This window comes from Phyllostomus discolor, chromosome 7 (assembly GCF_004126475.2).
Source record: "Phyllostomus discolor isolate MPI-MPIP mPhyDis1 chromosome 7, mPhyDis1.pri.v3, whole genome shotgun sequence".
Lineage (NCBI taxonomy): Eukaryota > Metazoa > Chordata > Mammalia > Chiroptera > Phyllostomidae > Phyllostomus > Phyllostomus discolor.
Window position 1 is genome coordinate 63,943,981 of NC_040909.2, and position 25,038 is coordinate 63,969,018.

General features: G+C 37.5%; 1 protein-coding gene across 1 annotated transcript in view; it reads left to right on the forward strand.

Moving 5' to 3' along the window:
- Positions 1 to 25,038, forward strand: part of MITF (melanocyte inducing transcription factor) — a 246,141-nt gene that overhangs the window by 152,939 nt on the left and 68,164 nt on the right. Inside the window, 1 exon segment of the mRNA XM_036031004.1 lies at positions 786 to 1,035. Within this exon segment, the coding sequence (XP_035886897.1) occupies positions 786 to 1,035 (250 nt within the window).

Sequence of the window (25,038 nt, forward strand, 5' to 3'; positions counted from 1 at the left end):
AGGAAGTCTTTTTTTCTTAACTTATGACTAGTATCTAAGCATTTTAAATAATTGTGGGAAGAGTAAGTACCCAACCATGAGAAGTAGGCTTTGTGGGGAAATCACAGAGTGCATGTAGGAGAGGGCATGCCAATGTGAATCAGAAGAAAAAAAACAATACAAACAAAACCAGGCAGAGAAGAAACAGGGTGTCAAACGAGCTCATCTTCTGCACCCTTTCCCAAAGACTATGTGTTAACATTCTTGTCCAAATGCTTCTTTTATTAATGATTTTTACTCCCATATTTTAGAAAAATTGCCCCATTGACAAAATTCACCTTTTCTTTAAAGTACTCCATGTTAGTAAACATTTTAGACATCCTCAAGGAATTGGGATAACATGTAAGAGTAGTTATTTTGTTAGATTCAGTTACGAAAAAGCAATTCATTTTTAAGTGTGGAAATCTGGGTTTCATTGAGATTCATTGCTTCTTGGCCCTTTGTATGGCGGTGCTATATTTGGTACTGATGAGTAACATGCAGTTTAAAATGTAAATAAAACAATACAAAAACAAAAATCAATGTAAGCTACATGATAAAAATGCCTAGATGTAGTCAAGCTGACTTAACTATTACTGTCTTCAGTCCTGTCATCTCTTGATTTTCAATTATGTGGAGTACTACTCTACAATTTGATTATATTTGCACAGGCTCATTTTATAGTTTGGTGCAATTTAGGGTACCCCAAAATACAAATGAAGGATCTCATTGGGAAACTAAATGTGTGTTTTCTTGGTTTTTCACAGCAGTTCTGAGGAGCATCCTGGGGCCTCTAAGCCTCCGATAAGCTCCTCAAGTATGACATCACGAATCTTGCTACGCCAGCAACTCATGCGTGAGCAGATGCAGGAGCAGGAGCGCAGGGAGCAGCAGCAGAAGCTGCAGGCAGCCCAATTCATGCAACAGAGAGTGCCCGTGAGTCAGACACCAGCCATAAACGTCTGCGTGCCCACCACCCTCCCCTCTGCCACCCAGGTGCCGATGGAAGTCCTTAAGGTATGTGAGCGTCACTCTTGTTGGTTTGACCAAGCCCTCTGCCAAACCAATGTTTTACATTTTCTAGTTTTATTTATCTGAATGTGTATTTGGTCATAGTGACCTGTCCGAATCATATTTGCCATTGCCAACCCCGTTAATTGTTCCATGGCTTTACATTTGCAAATTCCTGTAAGGTTAGTGGTAACTTTCACTTAATGGGGTAGGAGTGGTGTTCCACGAAAAATCACGATGGCAGTATCTTTCCATCTTTCTTTGGGAGAGTTTAAAAATGCACAAGTTATCTAAAATGAGCCTCTTCTAATAACTTATATACATTTTCCCCTAATGTGTTCCATGGTCATTCTTTAATTTTCTTCTTTATTTAGTAAATAATTTTGGCTATAGAATCTGACTCTTTTAGAAAGTCTCTTCAGATCTAAACCACAGAAGAGCTTCCTGTGCTTTAATAAGCAGAGCACATAATGCTTTCACTGCAGTGAGTTATCTGTTTTGGGTCTTTCATTTCTTGGAGGGGTGAAAACTGCAGGAGCTTGTTAGCATCTTTCTATCTGGACATATAGCTTCCTAATTACAGGGAAATTGTAACAAGTTTAAGAATAGAATCCCATCTCACATGTGTCCACAGCACATTGAGAGATACTCCTAGTTTAAAGATAAACACTGTGACTCTTAAATATGACTGATGCAAAGAAAGTAAGAGGAATTCCCTTATTTAAAAAACAAATTTTAACCTATTTACCTAATTGATCCATCCTGAAGGATCCTGAGTGTTAACTGTTCGTTAAACAATTTGAACTTTACACACCAGTGATTCATTCTTGGTCTCTGCATTCATTTGTGTGGTCAAAAAACAAAACAAAACATCTCCAACTATTTCAAGTTTATTATTAAAGCAAATGGAGGGGAATGATGGGTTATAATTGGGAAGCAATATGTAATTCTTACCAGGAAATAGGAAAGAGATTTTATAAAACAAAGTTAAAGTGAAATTAAAAATTTATTTTTATTTGCAAAGACTTTTTAAAAATGAAGTAATGAAATAATTAAACTCTTTCATGTAAAAAAACAATTAAAATTCTGTTAGGGCAAAAAAGACCCGAACAGTTTAGCATAGAAATTTTACTCTTATGTGATTAAAGTTCTAGATATTGCTTCAATTAATAGATATTTGGTCTCCCCTGTCCCCTTCCCCAAGTAAAGGCAAGGTTTTGTCTTGGAAGTAGATTATATATTAAATTTTTCTCTTTTGCTTGTTGAAGATTGACAATCACTAAGCTTTTATAGATCTAAGATTTATTTAAGACAAGTTGTCTGCTGTTCACAGAAATCATTGTTTTGTCTATACTTTGGAATATTTAAAGTTGTATGAATTAGTAATAAAATGTGGAGAAATATGTCTGTTTTATTCACTGTAATAGTCAGCTTTTTAGATCTGAAGGACAGCTTTTAGAAGAGATAACATGGGTTTGTGCTAGTAGTAATTTATATCCAATTCGAAGGTAATATTTGATATTATATTAAAGTATATTAATTAGATCAATATTCCTATCAATGATATTATATCCCATGGTGGGAAAATTACTCACATGAAAATTTATCGAACCATTTCCATATCACCTTAAAAATGGACATCATTCCTAAATGTCTTATGACTTAAAATGTTATTTTGAAAATGATTAAAATTAAAATCTGTACTAAGTGGTTTTCCTCATATGTTGCATTTACTGATAACGTTGGCTTGATTACAGTCCTCACCTTAGGTGTGCCAGAAAAATGTCCAAAGTTAAAGTATAAGTAAATTATTAGAACTGGGAGACTTAGTCCAACTAAAAATGATCAATTGATAAATTTGTATTTCATCTTAAATATAGTTGATCTCTTAAGGTGTGTAGTTTATACTTTAGTATATAAAGTAGTGAAGTGTGTCATATAAGTGAAGAGTAAGAATTGTTGGCATTGCAATGAGAAGTGCATGATAGCTAGTTTAACAGATTTTAGCAACCTTAAGTGAAAGACCAAATAAAAAGATAATGATTTTATATGACATTCTAAGAAATTCAAATAACATTTTTAAGGAGATTGTCATATAAGTCATTGTTCCCGATACTTAAAGACTTGGTCCTTTATAAAAATGGTTTACATATTTTTGGAAGTTTTATGTATAAAAATATTATGAAATATTTGTTGTAAAAAAGTGAGATAATATGGTCTTTTTCTTTCCCCTTTTAAATCATAAGCATAATTTTATAAAGTAACTGATTAATGGCAAAAGTAGTCAAAGTGCTTAATCTTGGACCATTTTTGATGATTTTGCATATCCAGGGAATGAGTAACACTAAGTATACTAATTGAGTGCATTATGTTACAGACTATATTGAATAAATATTTTCTTATAGTGTAGCCTGAATAAACTCTTCATTTATTTTTTAAAAGTTTAAATTTGCCGAAATGGAATACACCTGCTTCTCTGTGGGGATGGAAGTGTAGCATGTGCTAGAGAATCCTGGCCAAATCTCTCCATCTTCCACTGGTTTGCAGGAACTTGACAGAAAATCACACACGTTAGCTCAAGTTACCAACATTATACTATCAGTGGGTTGAATGACTGATTTGAGAAACTAAATTAGTATTTTCTGGTAATCCTTTTTTGCAGAGTTATGCTTTTAAAATAAGCTTTGTAGAGCATATTTAAAAATTGTTCACAGTATCTGGTAAAGTAGGTCTAGTCTTTGGAATTTGTATTAGAGATTGGAAATTTACATTACTTACCCTCCCATGGTCATCGTTTTAGTCTGTAAATTCATGAAGGTTTGCAAGATCAGCCTCTGGTTCTATATTGACTTAATTAATTGATGGTTTTAGTCATGTTATTGATTATGATGTTGGGTGACATGGAATGATTACACTTATTGCTATATATTTAAGTACCAGCGATACCTTCTGGGTTTAAGAACAGTCCTACTCAAGTGGGTATTGTAATTAAAGATGCTTTTTATCATAATTAACCAATACAGTGCATATGTTTTTTGCAGTAGTGAACACACCTTGTATTTTAATTATGAATTATCAAAAGAGCCACTGAGAACCATTACTGGTAATTTTAATTTCATAAACATATCTGCATTGCCCATTCCTATCACAATCCAATATGGGCACCATCTATACCTTCAATGGAGTTAGGTGTTTTATGCCTGATTTTCTGATTCTTAGTTTATAGAGACATATGCCTTTATAAATCTTATATATTTCACATAAAGATATGAAAGTCTTAAAAAAAAGAACCATTAATGGAAGCAGTTTCTTCTACAGGTGGGTTTGTTGACATAGGAGTCATATAAACCTGAGGTTTGAAATTTGATCTAGCTTCTTTCAAGTAAAAGCAGAGAACCCAGGGATAGACTTTTTGGACACACGTCAGGTCTCATAGCTAAAGAAGTGTTGCATGCCAGCCACTGTGTTATTGGTTTTTTTTTAAGATTTTAATTTATTTATTTTCAGAGAGGGGAAGGGAGGGGAAGAGTGAGGGAGATAAATATCAATGTGTGGTTATCTCTTGTGTGCCTCCTACTGGGGACTTGGCCTGCAACCCAGCATGTGACCTGACTGGGAATTGAACTGGCCACCTCCTTGGTTCACAGCCCAGTGCTCAATCCACTAATCCACACCTCCAGGACTGTGTTATTGTTTACACATGCATTAAACATGTGTTTTTACTGTCCCATCAGTCTAACACCAATTATTGGAGCACCTGTTTGCTCTGATCTTGGACTGGCAAGTTTGTCAAAATTTTTCTCCCACTTTTTCCTGCAGCATGAACTCTGACAGTTTGTGGCTTTAGAACATTATTAGTTTATAGTTTGAAACTTCTCTGCTTAGAAATTTGTAGAGACTTGCCAAAGACTTCTACCTCTTTCTCTTCTTTTCTCACCTTGGAATTAAAAAATTTAAAGGCAGGGTGTTTTCTCTGGAATAAATTGTACATTGAAATTTCCTGAGCTGCTTAGGAGAAAGGTTATGTGAACATTTAATTAAAAAATTTTTTTTGTAACTATAGTAACTACAGCATATTTTAAGTAGTTTGAAAGAATTTATATTTTAATTTTTTTCCACATCATCTCAGACATCCAAGGAAATAGACAGGGTGCTGCCAGAATTAGAAACGGTGCTTGCTGTTTGTCAAATACAAAAACACATTTTGCCAGGGCCCACTACATTGTGAACCCAGAGTACTTTGGCATTTATTTGGTAGTCATCTCATACTGTGACATTCCATTTGGATAATTATTCTATAGAGTCAGGATTCAAATCCTTCTTCTTTGTCCCCCATTCTGTATCCACTGTCCTTGAGCTTTTGCTAATGAGGGCAAGGGCAGATGACTGAATTGTTGGCCTATGTAACTTATGAAATCTACCTGTGTAGAATTTTCAAGGTGTTGCTGATTTTTTAGATATAATAAAGACTCTCATAAAAGGGTATGTAGAATTATAGAGGGGTGATGGGTCACAGATGAGCAGGAGGGATACTCCACAGCTCACTATGAATTTAGATATTGTTCTGGTTTATTTAGCTGGGAATACAGAACTATTAGCATCATGGTGGCTACAAGAAGCAGGCACAGATGTGCATGTCTCAGATCAGCTTGCCTCAGACTTCTTGGTTAGAGGAGTCTTTTGCTAGAGGTGCTGTCCTCATAAGAAAGAACATCTGTCTGGTCCATGGGCTATCATATATTTATTCACTTCATCTGTGGGCTGTCATGTATTTTTGTCACTAGTGTGAATCACAGAAGCATTCTGTGAGCCTTGAGGCTTCAGGACTATTTATGAATTTTGGTGTCCTTTTGGTTTTAGATCAAATTCTGTGTGTGTAAGGCCACATCTGTCTTCAAGGGGACAAGTTTCCAGGTTCTCAAAGTGAGACCTCATTTCCCTACAGGGTTTGAGTCTTCTAGTAGTATCACTTTGATGTGTTCAGTGTCACACATAAGGTAATTATTTCTCATTATTTATTGATTTTAAAAATTACAGAGAATACTTGCTAACTTGGAACAGATTTTCACAGGAAACGCTCCCTTCCGTGCTTCCAGCTCCTCCCTTGTGGGGATCCGGAAGGGGTTGCTGTTCACAGTTAGAGTGTAGCCTTCCAAACCTTAGTGATTTCCAACCCTGCAATTGCTATGTGTGGCTGTGAGGTCTGAAGAAACATAGTAGACTGTTTTGGTCAGGTAGTCATAAACCATCTTTCTCTTTGTTCACATTTGCAAATACAACAAAAGAAATAGTTTCTTTTCTTTCTGGGTTGCCTCTGGTTTTGAGAATGTGGCTTCAAACTTCATTTTTCCTTAGGCCAGAATGGGACTTCTGGCTGGTTTGAAAGCAGTTAAACTGTTCCTATGTTATAGGTATGCCCCCTGTTGACATGGGCACTGGCTGGTGGCCTGTTTACTCCCATGCTGTATGTGATCCCTGCGGGTAAGGACTTAGTTATTTCAGGGCTGGTGCAACTGGGTGCTCCTTAGAGTTGTCCTATACAACATAGGCTTAAGTCATGCAAAAACCTTTGTAAGTGCCTGTGTATTAATTTTGAGATGTCATTTTCTATCTGCACGCCTTTAGTGACTAGTAACTCATAAGAAGATGTGGGCTAAAGAAAGTCATCTTCACTTTTAGATTTGGTTCACTTGAAAGAGCAGACCCATGGAGAGCAACTATCTAAAACAAATTATTCAACCTTGACACAGCTAAGCCTATGAATTAATTCCACTTTTCTGAAAACACTGAAACATCTGTTCTGATCATACATTCACATGGTAATATTGGCACTAAATGGAAATGATTTCTCCCCCTATGACCATGTGGACATTTTTATGTGTCCAAGGGGCATAGGAGAATCAGGGTGCTTTGATTTCCTCATGTGGTGGTCAGGGACAGCTGTGCTCATGGATACTTGTACCATGTGGGTTTGAGAGGGGGCCCTCAATATTTGTCATTGTGCTACTTGGCAATCACTGAAGTCATCTTATGGATTTACATGAGAAGGCAGCTGCTCAGCTCATTTTTTGCTGTTAAAAGAAGCCATACTGACAGGTATACTCTCCTTTCATTTGCATAGTTCTCATAATTCCATACTACTGCATGTCGGTAGCATCTTAAGGAGAATATCAAGGTCCAGGGCTAAGGAATGAGGATTGAAAAGTAGAGTGGTCCTTTTTTTTTAATTTGACTTTGAACGGTAGCTTCTTTTTCACGTGATGAGGCCTGTGGAGCCTACATTCACAGCAGTGGTTATATTGCTCCCAGAGGGGCAACAGTTGGTTCTTGGAAGGCAAAAAAGTCTTAGATATTACAATGGTTTGTGGTCCTCTAAGGAGCCATAGTAAGTACGTAAACAGATATATGGTATATATCAGGGGTGTCAGACTCATTTTTACTGGGGACCACAACAGCCTCATGGTTGCCTTCAAAGGGCCAAATGTAATTTTAGGACTGTATAAATGTAACTGCTCCTTAACTAGGGGTAATGAGTTTGGCCTGCTGCTGGGTAGAAACAAGGTGCTGGGCCAGATAAAACAAGGTAAGGGGCTGGATTTGACCCGCGGGCCTTGTGTTTGCTACCTGTGTGTGTGGTGGGGGGGGGGGGGTATATCTGTTAAAATTTCATGGGGATAGGGATGAGGAGAGGTATTCAGGGAAAAATAGTTTTAAAAGGGTTCTTTTGGGAGTGATGATGAAAAGAATGGTTGAGAAACATTCCTGTAGAGTACTCAACATCTTTCTCAATTCCTCATTGTGTTGTGTTTAGAGAACACTATTAAGGCTCTTAAAATTGTGACTCCTACAATCCAGGTGGTCTGGCCTGTGTCTCCCTTGGAGAACTGTTTGAAAAGCAGGCATGGTTAGCTGGTCCAGCATCCCAGTGTCTCAGATGTGGGAACTGAGACAAGGGGGTTAAGGAACTCACCCACAGTCACCAAAGCACATGGTACATCAGGATTTGAAACCCACTTGATTGAAACTCCATTGTCCAGATTTCTTAACTGTTGGTGGTAATACCTCTCCTAAGAGTGAATGGCCTGAGAAACTTCAGAAGGGAGAGGTAGCAGTGTTCAGTCTTTTAGCTGATATGGTAGCCTGGGTCATGTTGCAAATGTTTATTATAGAGCATTAGGCCATATCTTAAAAAACTTACTAGGATTACTGGCATAAATGTGGTACTAGCTAAGAGCAATGTTGAGGACATGACTGCCAGGACTAAATATGTCATATCCCATATCTCAGTTTATCCCTCTTTTTTTTTTTCAAAGAGTTAACCTGCCCCTTTTTTTTTAAAAGACATTAGGGAATTTTTAAAAAGATTTTATTTATTTATTTTTAGAGAGGGAAGGGAGGGGGGAGAGAGATGAGAGAGACAGACAGACAGACAGACATCAATGTGTGGTTGCTGGGGGCTGTGGCCTGCAACCCAGGTATGTGTCCTGACTGGGGAATAGAACCTGCGATGCCTGGTTTGAAGCCCACGCTCAATCCACTGAGCTACACCAGCCAGGGCTCATTTATCCCTCTTAATAGGAAAAAGCCCTATCTTCCATATAGGGAAACTGAGGCATAGAGAGATTGTCCCCAGCTCCTGGCCACACAGCTCCATTAGTGACTTATAACCAGATACCCTGCTGTCTCTATGTTTTTTACAGAGTTCAAGATTGTACTCTAAATATTTCTAAAGAATCAACACTAACACTATGTTAGAACAGAGTAGGAAGACAAAGAGAAACTACAGAGGCACCTCACAGACATAACCAAGTGTGTGCATGATTTTAAGCATTTGGAATTAGCAAGGGCCATCCATATAGAATAATGTCTCCATGAGTCTCCACAATATGCCTGATGGGAGACATGGATGTGTTCTTAACATTGGCCACAGTGGTAATTCATGGTTTAGCTACAGTCATTATTGGTCAGAAGCACTACAGTGAAAGTTTCTGAAACAACATCCAAAGATCATAACTCAAGATCAGTTATGTTTTAAAGATCCTGTTCGCCCAGGCTATCACAATTCATCGTGCTTTTACACTTTATATTTTAATAATACATTTATTGTATTTTAAATGATTCTTGAAATACTCAATTTGATAGAGTCACACATCTTTTAATATGAATTTTCTGCTGAAATTGTGGTTGCATTTGTAGTTTTTCTTCCCCTTCCCCCTTGTACTATTAGAGCTTTGGCTGCATTTTAACACTTGAAACTGGAACTTCCATTCTGGTTGTTTTTCCGTTTGCTTTTAAGTGAATAATGTCATCAGTAATAAATCTTAAATTACTGTATGAAAAGGTCAGCAGGTCTTTTTATATGAATGTTACCTAGTTAATCCCAGCAATTAAAGGAAGGACTTAGATTCAAAAGACCACTGACTGACTACCTTCCAGAACAGAGGTTTTCAACCTTTTTCATCTCATGGCACACAAAACTAATTACTAAATTTTGCAGCACACCAAAAAAATATATTTTTTTGCCAGTCTGACAAAAAATAGGTATGATTTTGATTCATTCACACTGGACACCTATTGTTCTGTTGGTTATTGTCATTTTTTTTTTATTTGACAGTTTACAGGAAAAGAGGTCAGTACCCCTGACCAAATAACCAGGTATTGCTTGTTTCAAAATTGTGTGGCACATAATTGCTGTTCTATTGGTATGCTCTTAAACAATAGAAATTGTGGACATGTGCAAGCAAAATCTAATTTTAACATTGCCCTATTAAAATAAGTGGTTGGGATCTGTGTTTAAAATATGTACAGTGGCTTTGCACAAGGTTATAGGTGCAATCAATACTAGAATCTTGGCTCTTACCCTAAATGTCTCTTTTTAATGACTTCTTTGAGTCTGAACTTTAAGGAAAATTTATCTCCTGACAGTACTATAGTTTTTCAGACCTTGTTTATAAAGTTAGATGTTTTTTGTGTTTTGATTTATAACTTTGTGAAAATGAGATGACTTAAAACTAGGGCATATGAGGCAGCTGAAGCAGGAGACTGTTAAAGTAGAGAGTAGTCCTAGGAAAATAAGTGTTTTAATCACTTTTTTTAAAAAAGAGAATGCCCTAGAAAAGGGTATACATGGCTCTATACCAGACTAATTCTACCAGTTACCCCTGGAATGAGATTTGGGATTGGAGGCAATGGTGGTTAAAATCTTTGTTATTACTGCTTTTACTAGGGGAGCATATGCATTCACTCTTAATATAATTAAAAGGAGTGTCTTTCATGCATTTTATTTAGGAATCTTAGCAAAGTTCTCTTCACTCATAACTTTTTGAGCAGCACATTTCTGTCAAGTGAGTTTACTAGACTCATTTATGCACATTATATAACTCTGATGGTCTTTTGTACAGGAAAGATAGCAAGGTCTAAGGGTCCTGAACTTAAAAAATGAATAAAAGGTTTTGAATTACTAGGTTGTGCATAATTTTTAGAAGTAGTTAAGAGGCCCAACATGAAAAGAAAAATTCAGATTTCTACTACCTTACCAACAGGCATAGTTTTGTCATAATCTCCCCCGTTGGCCTTGAGGTTTGTATAATTGAAATTTAGGAGCTAGAAATTTTGTTGAGACTTAATTAGAAGCAACAAACCAGACACATTCCTGCTGGTTAGGAAAGGCTTAAGAAATTCTTATTGGCTAAATTACAAATATGTAACATTTTTTTCTGAACACTGCATGGTAGTACAAAATGCCTAAAGGTGACAAGATTAGCTATGTTTTTCTAGTGTAGTAAAAATTAGATTAATGAGTATCAGGCAAAGAACCTTTTCTTTCTTTTTTTTTTTTTTTTTCAAAAGAAATCTTACCTTGAGTACTTCTGGCTGTTGAGATTGGTGCCTTAATTAGCCACATGTTTTTTTACCTCCTGGGAAACAAGTACAGGATAAAATTGGGGATCAAGATGTAGTGGCACATTGACTTAGCACACTGCTAAGTAATTCATCAAGGAATGTTGGTAATTAGTCCTGCTTCTTTCAACTCTTGGCTTATTTCATAAAACTGGTTGATTTAAAATAATGCCTGCTGATTTATTACCAACATGCTTCAAGACAGACTTGGCCCTTAAACAAAGCAATATTGTGCAGCGATAGACATGTGCCCTCTTGTATTTGTGTTTTTACAAATCTTGAAGTGCCGTCTGTAGTCCCTTGTTAACTCTGTTGTGTTTTCTTTTACCCCATTCAGCATATCACTGAGCTTTCTTTTATCTCTTGGTGAAGAGAAATGGGGAACAAATTAGAAAAAAACTCCAGGCTCTTGAAGATTTTGGATGTGAGGTGCTTGTCAGAATGTATTGGCTCAGTGTGGTTTGATGGAATTTAATTTGAATCCTTCATCTGGTAAGACAAGCTGTAGTAATAATGGCCTTTGGTCATCCTGCATTGTTAACTGGTGATATTTATGACAGCCAGGTTAATCTTAAAAGATTGACTTTATGAGAAGTATAGACCATATGACTTCAGCCTCATAACTTGGTATCCAAAGACTGCAGTATATTATTATTTAGATGCCAAATTCCCATTAATGGCAACTGATGGGCATTGTACAATGCTGAAAATCTAGGATTAGCCTGCCCCCAATACTGAAGTGGGTGACCTTGGGCATGTTTCCGGTTCTCTCTGGGCCTCAGTGTCCTCATCTGTAGAATGAAGGTAAGAGTGTGCTAGAGAGTCTTTGTGAAGGTTAAATGAGATAATTCACCCAACACAGCACCACCCAGTAGAAAAAGAATGTAAGTCACATAAAAAATTTTAAATTTCCTAGTAGCCACATTAAAAACAGTAAAAATAAACAGGTGGAATTAATTCAACAATATATTTTATTGACCTGACTGGTGTAGCTTAATTGGTTGGGCATCATCCTGCAAAGCAGAAGGGTGCTGGCTTGATTCTCAGTCAGGGCACATGACTGGGTTGCCAGCAGGTCCTGGTCAGGGTGTGTGTGAGAGGCAATTGATCAATGTTTCTCTTACACATAGATATTCGTCTTCCTCTCTTTCTTCTTCCCTGTTTTATTCTATGAATAAAAAGGTATTTTTTAAAAAATAATATTTTATCACTTAATGTATTCAAAATCTAATCAATATTAAAATTCTTAAATTCTCAATATTAAAAGACTTAAATTCTTTACAGTAATTCTTCATAGTGTTCAAAATCTAGTGATATTTTTATACCTACAATCACATCTAACTTGCATGCTAAATTTTCATGAGAATTACTCCATCTGTGTTTAGATTTTTTGAGATTTACAGTTGATAAAATACATTCATATACTCAAGCTGTTTCAAAGATATTTAAAAGATTTCCAGTAATTGAGTATGTCTTTAATTTGGGTTTATGGGAAATAAAAATAAAACGTTATTTACTCAGTCACATTAGCCCCATTTTCAGTGCCAGTAGCCACATATGACCCTTTGGCCTTTGCGTTAGCACAGATTGAACGCACTTAGCACAATGCTGGGTAGATGAAAAGTGCTCAATCAATGATTCTGTTTCATTATTGTTGATAAAGAATGATATAATTTCTAATTATTAATCACCTGGTTACAACAATTACTGCCACCTACTTCCTATCTTTATGTAGTGCCGTTATACGCACTTAATGTCGTTGGCCTGCTGCCTTCCTTCCCACTGAAGGAAACAAACAAACAAGAAAACAAAACAAAATATTTAATTCTTTCTTTCTCACAACCCTCTGGCACCTAGGTTAGCTGATATACTGATGGACAGTGGATATTTTTGGTCAGGAGAACACAGTGAAGAGGCACCCTTGGTAATGTGGCATCTGGGCCCATCTCTACTAGCAGCTTTCCACAGAGGCCTGAGTGTGGGGACAGCTCTTGACTTGTTAGTCACACGACTCACTCCAGTTTCCTTCAAACCTCACATATCGCACTTATGTCACATAGTTCAGGGTGTTGAATATCTCTAAGACCTTGGGAATACATAAGCATTTTATCATTGTTATTGACTAAAGAATATTGAATAAAAAGGAGACTAGATAATCCTAGGTTGTTCTTTCACTATACATTCAATAGCAGCAATGTTAGTTTTTTGGCAGACTTTTAGATGTTTTTTATCCATGCTAATGTCGCTAAAGCAATTTCTTTTCTCATTTAACTGCAGTATTTTTTAGGACTTTGAAGAACAGCTGGTAATTCAGGAAAGTAGGCTTCCCTCTTTTTCTTATTCACCAGGCATCTAACATTTCTGATTTGATACTAGTTTTGACCATTTTATTAAACCAGAAATAATGTATTTAAATTATAATTTAAATTTTTTAGATACCTTGTTATTTCGTAATACAAGCAATGAGTTTATTTTATTGGAATTAGTAAACTATTTAGTTACAATAAGCAAGAGAAGTAAGAGAGCAAAAATATTAATCACTCCATGACTTCCTGAAGGAAAAATCACTATGTCATAATATTTTATGGTCTTTTAGGTTTGGAATTACATATTTTTTTCAGTGTTTATTATCTTATTGCCTTAAAATATAAGTTAACAAACACAAAGACCTGTGTAAAATTGATGCAAATTTTCCTAGTAGCTTTCCAGATTTAAATTAAAATCATATACCACAAGAATTTTTCAGCTCATTAATTGGCATAATCTTGATAGAATTTATAATACAATGTCAAGAGTATGGGTCATTGTGCCCATTTTTACTGACACATAGGACCACAAATAGAGAACAAGAGAAAGACCAGAATATTCTAAAAGGTTAGTTAATCTTGATGTAAAATCTTCATTCAGTTTGACATGAACCTAATGCAAGTAGAACTTAACCCTAAATGGGGTTTCTTGGGAAGTATTATGTATGTAGCTTAGTCTCAATGTGTGGTCTGCAGCTTCAACCCCTGTATCACTAGGGAGCTGCTCAGAACCAGAGGTATAGAAACATGGAATAGGCTGACAGCTGAAGACTGAAAGAAGGTGAAGGGATTAGTCAAAGAATGTGTAAGAAGGACCCATGGTCATGGACAGCAATGTGGGGATGACTGTGGAAGTAGGGGTGGGTTGGGGAGGCTAAAGGGGGGAAAAACTGGGACAACTGTAATAGCATAAACAATAAAAAAATGCAAACTTTTTGCTTTCCTCCCAAGTCTCCTGAGCCAAAAACTCTATAGGTGCAGCCTATTAATGTGTGTGTTAGCTAGCCTTCTAATTGGTTCTAATGCATGGTCACATTTGAGAACCATTGCTGTAGAAACCTGAAAGTTAATTTGTAAGTAACATGGGGAAAATTGGAAATGTTAGTGCAAATAAAGTAAACTAGGTTTCTTCACTTTAGGGCTTCTTAGACCTACATAAACAGGTAGAGAGTTGTGGCACATCTCCAACAGTGTACAGTAGATGCACTCTTTAAGAAGAGAGGAGAGGAGGAAGACACGCAAAGAAAGTTTTGCTTTGTGTATAAATCAATCAGTGGAAATTGCAAAGTATGCAATATCTCTGTAGAATCTTTTCTACATGGGGTATGGTCCATTACATGAAAAGTTGGTACAAATAGATTAATCCTGTCAAATCTTGGGGAGATGAGTTGCAAATAACAAGAAACTCTAAAATTACACAGTGGTTTCCACTGTAAGCTGCAGAAACCTGTGCTTTTGGAGGAACTCAGAGAGGTCAATGAATCCATTTGTCCACAAATACTTGAAATCAATCTATAACTCACATATACACATATGCGTATATATACTTTGTTCCCCACAGCAGTCTACATTTAACTGCTGTGATGAACACAGTGCAAATTAATGTACCTATGCCATATATTTCTTTCTTTTCCTCATTTTTGACATTTTTTTAATCGATGAAAAATAACAGCAGAAGGTCTCATCAAATAGGTCCTTAAAATATTTGATTTTTAAAGCAGGTTAAGAGCTACTTTTTATAGGACAGGTTTTTTAAACTATAAAGTATTATTATTCTTGTTTCAGAGTCTACTCCCTTTTTTTTCAAATTGAATTTATTAAATGGTAACATAAAATGGCCTATTCAGAGTATGAGGGACCCAACACCTCTGATTTCATAAGCAGCAGGCCTTGATGGCTCTGGCAACAAGGGTCTTTCTTGACGTGGCCATGGCCGTGGTTTTACCTTTCACACTGTAGCATTGACATCATCAGAAAGTAGTTTTGTTTTGTTTTTTTCTTTTTCAGTATTAGTTTTCTGCCCGAAGTCAGTATCTCCAGTGCTTGTGGCCAGCTTGCCTTCTAATTGGAATAAAACATTCATTTTTGGAAGCTCCATGGGAAAGATCAACTCTTTCTAATGCTGGAGTCCTTTACTTGCTCCCAGCATGCAGGCTCAAGCCCTGGAAGATAGTGATGTAGGGTAGTATGAAGTGCATTTTTCCTCTGCCAGAAAACACAGGTTATCTTCTTACTTCCCTCTTTGTGAGAGGAAAAAATCAGAAAGAACCCTAAGATGCCCTTTGTAAACATCTGCACTGACTGTGAACCTTGTTTTCTAGACCTACTTTGCTTCTCTGTCGGTTTCCATTTTGCAATTAAAATTCATTCAGAGAACTCTTTCCCAAAGGTGATTCATTATGTGTTCCACCTGCTCTCTGGTTGCAGCATTGCTGTAAAAACATGGACTCCAGAGTTTGATGGGCCATGTCAAAATCTTTTGAATCTCAGTTCACTTGTCTGTGTAACATGGATAATGAAAAGTCCCTAGTTTATAGTGCCACTGTGAGAAATAAGTGACATGATGTTTGCAAAACACTTAGCAATGGCAGAATACTTATTAATGCTGATCCCTGTCACCAGTATTTCAACCAGAGAGACACACTAAAGCCAGTGATTGAGCCACATAATGGATTCTTGAGAAATGACTAAAATGTTAATGCTTTGGCAAAAGGAGAGGAAAGCTGATTCTGTATCCAATCTGATATTAATTTCTCTAGAGGTATATGGAATGTATAAGTATTCTTTTAACTCTTAACTATTTTGTAAAGTTTATTTTATTTTATTTTATTTTATTTTATTATTATTATTTTTTTTATTGTTGCTCAAGTGTCCATGTGTCCTTTATAGTTGTTCCTGAAAACCCTTCACCCTTTTCCCCCATTATCCCCTCCCACCTCCCCTCTGGTTATTGTCAGTATGTTCTTTATTTCATTGTCTGTTTCCTTTGCTTACGTGTTTGTTTTGTTGATTAGGTTCCACTTAATGGTGAGGTCATATGGTATTTGTCTTTCACCGCCTGTCTTATTTCACTGAGCATAATGCTCTCCAGTTCCATCCATGCTGTTGCAAAGGGTAGGAGCTCCTTCTTTCTTTCTGCTGCATAGAATTCCATTGTATAAATGTATCATAGTTTTTTTGACCCATTCATTTGCTGATGGGCACTTAGGTTGCTTCTAGCACTTGGCTATTGTAAATTGTGCTGCTATGAACATTGGGGTCCATAGGTTCTTTGGAATTGGTGTTTCAGGGTTCTTAGGATATAGTTCCAGCAGTGGAATTGCTAGGTCAAAAGGCAGTTCCATTTTTAGTTTTCTGAAGAAATTCCATACTGTTTTCCATAGTGGCTGCACCAGTCTGCATTCCCACCAACAGTGCACTAGGGTTCCCTTTTCTCCACATCCTTTCCAACACTTGTTGTTTGTTGATTTGTTGATGATGGCCATTTTCACCAGTGTGAGGACAGCTACATGGAAAAAAATGAAACTTGATCACCAACTTACACCATACACAAAAATAAATTCAAGGTGGATAAAAGACTGAAATATAAGTTGTGACACTATAAAAATCATATAGGAGAAGATAGGCAGAAACATCTCAGATATTCCACATAGCATATTTTTTCACTGATAACTTAAACTCCATTTCAGCAGCACAGAAATTTTATTCTGAAAAATCACCTATCTGTGCAGGTTCCTTCAACAGTGGCTTTTTCTGTAGGACAGTGGGTAGGGATATTTGGTCCCTGTTTTTAACTTCCCTCCAAATTATATGCTTTACTTAAAATTCTTAGAAGTTTTGTTGATGCTTAAAAGCCCAAATTAGGTTGTTAAATGCTTACTTAAGAAAATTATAGGGAAAGTGGTAAAATTGGAGTTAAATTTTCAAGAAAAATTAATAGGTGTCAGGGTGTCAAAATTCTCCCTGATTCTGAAATTAAACTTTTACTTATTATCTGAGAAGACAACAGTTTTGATTCTGGAAGCCTGGTTAAATGTAAGTGACAGTATATGTCTTATTAACTGTTCAGTTTTGAAAGCATTATTATTTTTTAGGCAAGTAGAGATTTGAAGTACATTTAATCATGGTTTCTCATCCCTGAGTACCAGGGCCCACACTATAGAGCCAGTCAACTGATGGAAACCCTTATCTGTGTTTAGAGTTTGGTTTCTGATCAAATTGCATTAATTATTTGTATCTAGTCTCACACAGTGATTACATCTTCCCTTACATTGTATCTTTATTTCTTTTCTAGCCTGAGATCCTGTTGTTCCCTTTCCCATATATTGTAATTTATATAAGATTTTATCTTTCCTTTTTATATTTTTCCTTTTCTACCTTTTAGAAACATGTCACCTTGAGTGTTCTGTGGTCAGTACTAACTAGTTGATGTCCCCCCCTTTTTTTTTTGCTATTAAACCATTTATCTTACTCTTGTGTTATATATTATCTCGAGGTAAGACCAGAAAGGCTCTTGCTTCCAATGGATCTTGGAATGGTTCACTAGGTTCAACCAATACTACAGCGCTGAAATCAACTGTAGTCTTCACCTGCACATGTAGACCTGTTTGACCTTAACGAAGTTGCCTTTCTAGACTTAAGTCTGCCATCTCCTCCTAATTCTGACATCCAGTAAACTGTCTTCTTTTTCCTTCAGATGTGCTTACTTCCAGGTCACTAAACTTTTATTTGTGATAACAAAATTGAGACAACAAAGGGCTTTAAAATCCCTTGACAAAAACGTTAGATTTATTTTTTTAATTTAAGTATATTTTATTGATTATGCTATTACAATTGTCCCCATTTTTTCTTTGTCCATTTTTTCTCCTCCTCTTTCTTTTCTTTCTCTGCCTTCCTGCCCTCCCTACCTCCCCCCATCATTTCCTCCCCACTTTAGTTCATCCATGGGTCATAACCTACAGTTCCTTGGCTTCTCCATTTCCAATACTATTCTTACTTGCTCCTGTCTATTTTGTATCTAACCATTTATGCTTCCTATTCCCTGTATTCTGCAATTCTCCGGCCCTCTCTTCTCCACTTCTCACTCTCCCCCCCCCCCCCTTCCCACAGGAAACCCTCCATGTGATCTCTGTTCTATGAATCCCTGTTCTAGTTGTTTGCTTTGTTCATTTTTGTTTTTTTGTTTTTTTTTAGGTTCTGTTGTTGATAGTTGTGAGTTTGTTGTCACTTTACTGTTCATATTTTTTATCTTCTTTTTTTAGATAAGTCCCTTTAACATTTCATATATAATAAGGGCTTGGTGATGATGAACTCCTTTAACTTGACCTTATCTGGGAAGCACTTTATCTGCCCTTCCATTCTAAACGACAGCTTTGCTGGATAGAGTAATCTTGGATGTAGGTCCTTGCCTTTCATGACTTGGAATACTTCTTTCCAGCCCCTTCTTGCCTGCAAGGTTTCTTTTGAGAAATTGGCTGATAGTCTTATGGGAACTGTTTTGTAGGTAACTGTCTCCTTTTCTCTTGCTTCTTTCAAGATTCTCTCCTTATCTTTGATCTTGGGTAATGTAATTATGATGTGCCTTGATGTGTTCCTCTTTGAGTCCAACTTCTTTGGGACTCTCCAAGCTTCCTGGACTTCCTGGAAGTCTATTTTCTTTGCTAGACAAGGGAAGTTCTCCTTTTATGTTTTCAAATAAGTTTTCAATTTTTTGCTCTTCTCCTTCTCCTTCTGATATTCCTATAATTTGGATGTTGAAGTGCTTAAAGTTGACCTGGAGGTTCCTAACCCTCTCTTCATTTTTTGAATTCTTGTTTCTTCATTGTGTTCCCATTGAATGTTTATTTCTTCCTTCTGCTCCAAAGCATTGATTTGAGTCCCAGTTTACTTCCCTTCAGTGTTGGTTCCCTGTATGTTTTCCTTTATTTCACTTTCATAGTCTTCACTTTTTCTTTATTTTACAACCATATTCAATCATTTATATGAGCACCCTGATTACCAGTGTTTTGAACTCTACATCTCATAGGTTGGCTATCTGTCCGTTGCTTAGTTGTATTTTTTCTGGATTTTTTATCAGCTCTTTCATTTGGGCCATATATATTTTTTTTATTTTAGCATGCCTGTTACTTAGTAGGGAAGCAGCCTTAGTTATTGGCCAGGGTGGGGCAAAGTAAGTTGCTGCATTGTGGCGCTGCATGTGGGAGATGGTCTAAGAAGGAACAATGCTGCTTGCTTGGCTCTCTGCCAGCTTTCTGTCACTTCCCCCATTACCCACAAGCAAATGGGTCCTTCTCGTACTGATTCCCAGGTGGGTGGGTTTGTGTATATTCTAGGACCCTGTGCGTCTCTCCAAGGAACTCTTCTGTGAACCTGGGAGTTTCTCCTGCCTCCTCACCTCCCAGTTTTTTTCAGTCAAAGGTTTTGAGGCTTTATTTCCCCTGTGCTGGAATCTTGGGTTGTGTGGTGGCATTGCTCCCCAGTTGTTCCTCCTGGTTTATCCACACGCAAATGTGAGACCACCTGCTCTGCCAGCTGCCAGATTGCCTGCCAGATCCTCCAGCTGCTGCCTTAATGTGAGACCTCAGGACACCAGCTACCTGTCTCTGCCCCCTCCTACTGGTCTGGATGAATGTTTCTTCTTTAACTCCTTGGTTGTTGGCTTTCCATACAGTTCAATTTTCTGGAAGTTCTGGTTATTTTTTGTTTTTAAATTTGTTGTTGCCCTTCTTTTGGTTGTACAAGGAGCCAAAGTGTATCTACCTGTGCCTCCATCTTGGCTGTAAGTACCAAAAACATTAGGTTTGTTTTAAATATGCAAACATATTTGTTTTAAATATGGGTAGAATATTAATGTGAATACCTCAAATGTTATTGTAAGTAAAGAACTCATGCTAGAGTAGCATGAAATTCCTTTTGGTCATTTTCTGTAGCATGTTAATGGTTGAAGCAGTTAAGGTCAAGCTTCATCTTATATTTATGTTATTTAAAGAGAAAGCCTTAGCCATAGACAAGGACTTGAACTAAAAAACCAAAGTCTGCAAAGCACCACTTTTCCTTCAGGGTCAGTGGGATCTGGGATTGCACACTGCTTTCTTTTCCATCATGCTCGGCTCTCTGGGGAAGCTAAAGCATGCAGAGGAAACAGTGCAGACATATTTCTCTATGTAGTAATACAGTGCTCCCATAAAGAAAGCAATATCCAGGATCAGATTTTATTTTTTAAAGAAACGATCTACATTAGAAGCACTTATCCAAAATTTACATTTTGAAGGGAGGTGGAAAGAGTCTCAGGGTTTAAAACTGTGAAACCAGCTCAAATGCCACTAGAAGTGTAGCCTGCTAGTGTTGAATTAGGCTTTCCTAATTGTTGCTCTTCATGCACTGGTGATAAAGGCCTGTAACTTTTCCAGAGTTTCCCCTAACCTTCTCTTCTCCTAAATGCCTGTTAATCAGAGTGCATGGTTTTTCAGAATGTGCCATTTTTCAGGATTTAATAGTTGAAGTTAGAGCAGAAGTACCTGAACCAACTTCAGAGTTGTGGAAATTTAGTGAGTTAATGTTTGTAAAGTAGGAGGTGCAGCTCCAGAGGTGGGTGCCTTTGAGTGGAGTCTTGAAGAACAAGTAGAAAAGCACCCAGTCAGTATTAGCTAGTTTTCTCTCTTCTGTGGAGTGCTGTGGGCACACAGGGGTCTATAGCTCAGACTCAGAAGGGAAGGACAGTTGTTGCAGGGTGCTTCATATTGAGTGGAACCTAGAAGAACAGAAGAAGGGCTGGGCTCCCACCAGGACTTGGATAAAGAGGTGTGGCATGAGGAGAAGAATTAACTTACAATGCCTCTCTGGACTGTGGTGTGAAGAAGTGAAATGCAAGATGGTAGAAGATGGGATTGAGAGAGTGGGAGGTGAAGCTGGGTGGTGAGTGAGGCCAGGTATAAAAGGGCCTGTGCATGATGCTGTGGTGCTTGGAGCAGATATAGTGGGTATTGGGTAGCCACTGAGGACATGTATTTGCATTTGTTTCCAGTGTTTGATAATTTAATTTTTTCACTTGAGAAAAGGAGAGGCAGATGCTACTGGGAGCTGGTGGAGATGGGGGGTGGATTTTAAAGGAACTTGATTGAGGATGGAAGGCCATCAAAATCATTTAGGGAATAAATGATGATATCATTGATCCAGAAGTCATAGGAGGCTTCAGAAAGCAATGGTTAAAATGAAGTTAAGGGGAAAAGTAAATGGAACCTTGTTAGATAGAAAGGAGAAGGAAGAATATTAACATTATATATTTTATATGGAAGAAAATGGAATATAGTAGAAATTAAGAAATTGCTCTAGACCAGGGTGTGACAAACAATGTCCACAGGCTAAATCCTTCCTGTTGCCTCTTTTTATAAAGTTTTATTAGAACATAGCCATACTCATTCACTCTTGTATGGTCTATAGCTGCTTTCACACTAGCGTGGCAGGTAGAGTAGCGCAACAGAGACTTCATGGCCTGAAAAGCAGAAAATAATGCTCTTTGGATATTCATAAAAGTTTGCTGACCACTGGTATATTCACATGACTAATAACTGGTGGATCTGGGATTTATGTTTAAGAGTTGGTCTTATATCTCTTTTGTTTACTTCTGATCCTAGGCAATTACATTGTGTCCAATATAGTAATCCCTCATCAGTAAACTCTTGAATGTAAGTGAATGAATGAGTGAATGAATGAATGAATGAAGTAGCCAAGTTAAATCTACTTGCTTCACAGCCTATGCTGTTCACAGTTTTACTGATTATTATAAACATGTTAAGTAGAAGTTAATATACAAAACAAATATTTTGAGTGCCAACAAAGTACAAGGCATTGTTCTTAGTTTGAGGATTTTTATGTGTTCTTGTGAGCTTACTATTAACAAAGGAGACAAATGTTAATCAAATAATCACAGAAATGAATGTGGGTTTCCCTGTTGACAGGTCTCAGAAAAGAGAAGGCACAGTGTGATGGGAGCTGGTGCTGAGAGGATTTGATGTAAAGAATGAGAGAAGGTTTTTCTATATGTACCTGTCCTGCAGTCTGAAGAGTGAAAGACTTTAATTTGGAAAAGGGACTTGGGCAGAGCATTCCAGGCAGAGGGAACTGTATGCAGAAAGGTCCTGTGGCAGGAGAAAGCATGCAAAGAACTAGAAGAAGTCTGGCTATGCTGGGGTGAGACTGGAGAAATAGACAGGGTTTGTGCAATTAGGACAGGGGAATCCATCTGATTCCACAGCCAATTCTGAACTTGAACCACACATTTGACATTTAGTAGTCTAGTATATTAATTGAGGGAGTGTATGAGGTCACCAGAGAGAATACTGTGAGAGAAGATGTGGGCGGAGAGAAGAACCCTGGAACACACCAATAGAGAGGAGGACAGAGTATGGAGAACCCATGAAGAAAGGTAAAAACGAGGAAAAAAATTGAGAAACCTGGTGTGGCAGAAAAATTTTGAAGTAGAAGAACAATGGATCCATTTTAGATATAGCCTGCATTTCCAAAAAGTTAAGGCCTAAGAAGTGTCATTGGGTTTTTCCACTGTGACCTTTGAAGAGTAGATTTGGGAGAGCTCAAGGATAAGGGTGGGAGTGCTGGTTTGTTGAATGAATGAGCAGAAAGAAAATAGAAAGAAGTATATATTGATTCATATATTCAAAAAATAGTTATTGAGTATCTGTGTCCGGGGTCCAGTGTTGAGCAAAACCATACCTAGTCCTTCTTCTCCTGGTACTTAGTGTTAAGAGGGGGAGGTGGACACTTAGTGAAACAGTCTCCCGAGTACCATCCAAAAAGGTGAATGGACAGTTAAAAACTAAGGTAAATACTATGAAGCAACAAAAGAAAGTTCTATGGCAATACATAGCAAAGGAAAGGGCAAGAACTTGGTCAGGGAAGAATTCTCCAAGTGACTCTGGAGCTAAAGGAGGCCTAGGTGTTCACTCTGAAGCCTGAGGATAACGGAAGAGTTTGTGGGTGGGCCCTATGGTGCTAGAGGGCCCAGCAGCTGCAGAAAACAAAAAATGGAAGTCTGGGCCATGTGTACAAAGTGAGTGAGGGCAGACTAGAAGGTAGACAGGGACCCAAGCATCACAGGCTTATAGACCATCTTAAGGATTCTTGTCTTTAGTCCAAGTGCAGTGGGAAGCCATGGAAAGGTATTGATCAAAGTAACCAGACTTAACCAAGCCTGAGTTTTAAGAAGTGTAGTCTACTATTTGTAGAAAGTGTGTGAATCTGTTGTACCTTTCTGGACCCATACAGGCAGACAGTCCTCAGAAGGATGCCCATCTCAGGGGAATATCATTGTGGTCTGAGTGGCCACACAGCACTCTCAGGGAGATGCAAGGTCATCTACAACCTATGCTTGCCTTGGTGAACAACATGAAAGTTTCTCCTGAAGTCACAAGGAGAAAATTCTGCTGAGGGCAATAATGTCCTCATTGACTACACATCTGTTATTTTAGGAGTCCTGAATTTCTGGATCAACCAATTTTAGGCAAAAGAAAAACAAATTCAGGTGACTTCTGACAGGAATGATTTTAAGGGCCACTAGCTTTCAGTTTGAGTTACCTCTGCATGGCTTCTGTCCTTGGGGTATGCCAGAGGACATGATGCCACATCAGATGTGTTTTAGACAACCCCCTCATTTAAAATCGATTTATGCAAACTCCTCATTTTTACATTATTCTGTTCCTAGGTTTGCTGATTCAAGAAGGTTGCAAAGTGTCACTTGCTGTGTGATTCACCCCAAGGAGTCTGTGTATGTTAAGAGGACTTGATTACTGCTGGCCTGGAGGGGGAGGAAAAATGATGGATTTTCAGAGAAAGACATGACAAGCCTTAGTGGGGCTGAGGCAGGAAGCTGTGGCTTTCTCTGCCACACTGAGATCCCAGCAGGTGGGGGTCCCTTCCTCACCTCACCCAGCCCTGTTGCAGCAGGTTTATTTTTGCAATTGATGACATCCTTTCTATCCGGAATTAAAAAATTTGATACTTCCCTGTCTTATTCTTACCTTTGTTCTCCCTTCTAACACCTCTCCTCTTCTTTCCAAGAGTGTCTCCTTAATTAGTTTTGCATAATATGTTTGGTACAATTACCTGAATTTCTTCTCATCCTTTCTGGTGCAGTTTAACTAACCAGACACCTCCTACATCTCTGTTTTTGTGCTCATCTCTATAACTCTGGGAGGTGACACTGATTGGTACTTGGCAAACCAGTGACCTTCTTTCAAGCTAGAGTTGACAAAAGCTGGTAGGAGAAAATAAAAAAGGGTAGATGAAAACACGCAGATGGCCCTTATTTCAATACAAAGGAATCAGCTTAGTTGAATATATTAGGAGGAAGTTATGTTTTGAATATTTGACTAGATAACTTACTCAAGAATAAAAGTTTAACATAATTAAGGCAAATCAAGGATAGGAGTAATGCTTATTAAAGATAATGTGATAGGTGGAGAGAGTAAAAAGTGATTTATGATGACTATTGCGGAGATAGTCCTTTTTGAAAGTCCTGATTTTTTTTTACCTGTTAACATTAGAATAATTTGTTTAGAAAAGTAATAGCTACAAAGGAAAACTTGGCTTCAAATATGTTAAGCACCAGAAGAGCCCCTCTAGCCCCTGCCACTGCTGCCTTTTAAATCTTTCCAGATAAGTTGTTTCAATTAAAACAACAACAAAAACAAAAAACCAAACCTGTGAGGAAGAAATGAGATATGTGTGAGTTACATTGAGCTCTTTGGATGAAAGTTGCTACTGTATATCAGTGACTTGGATTGATTGT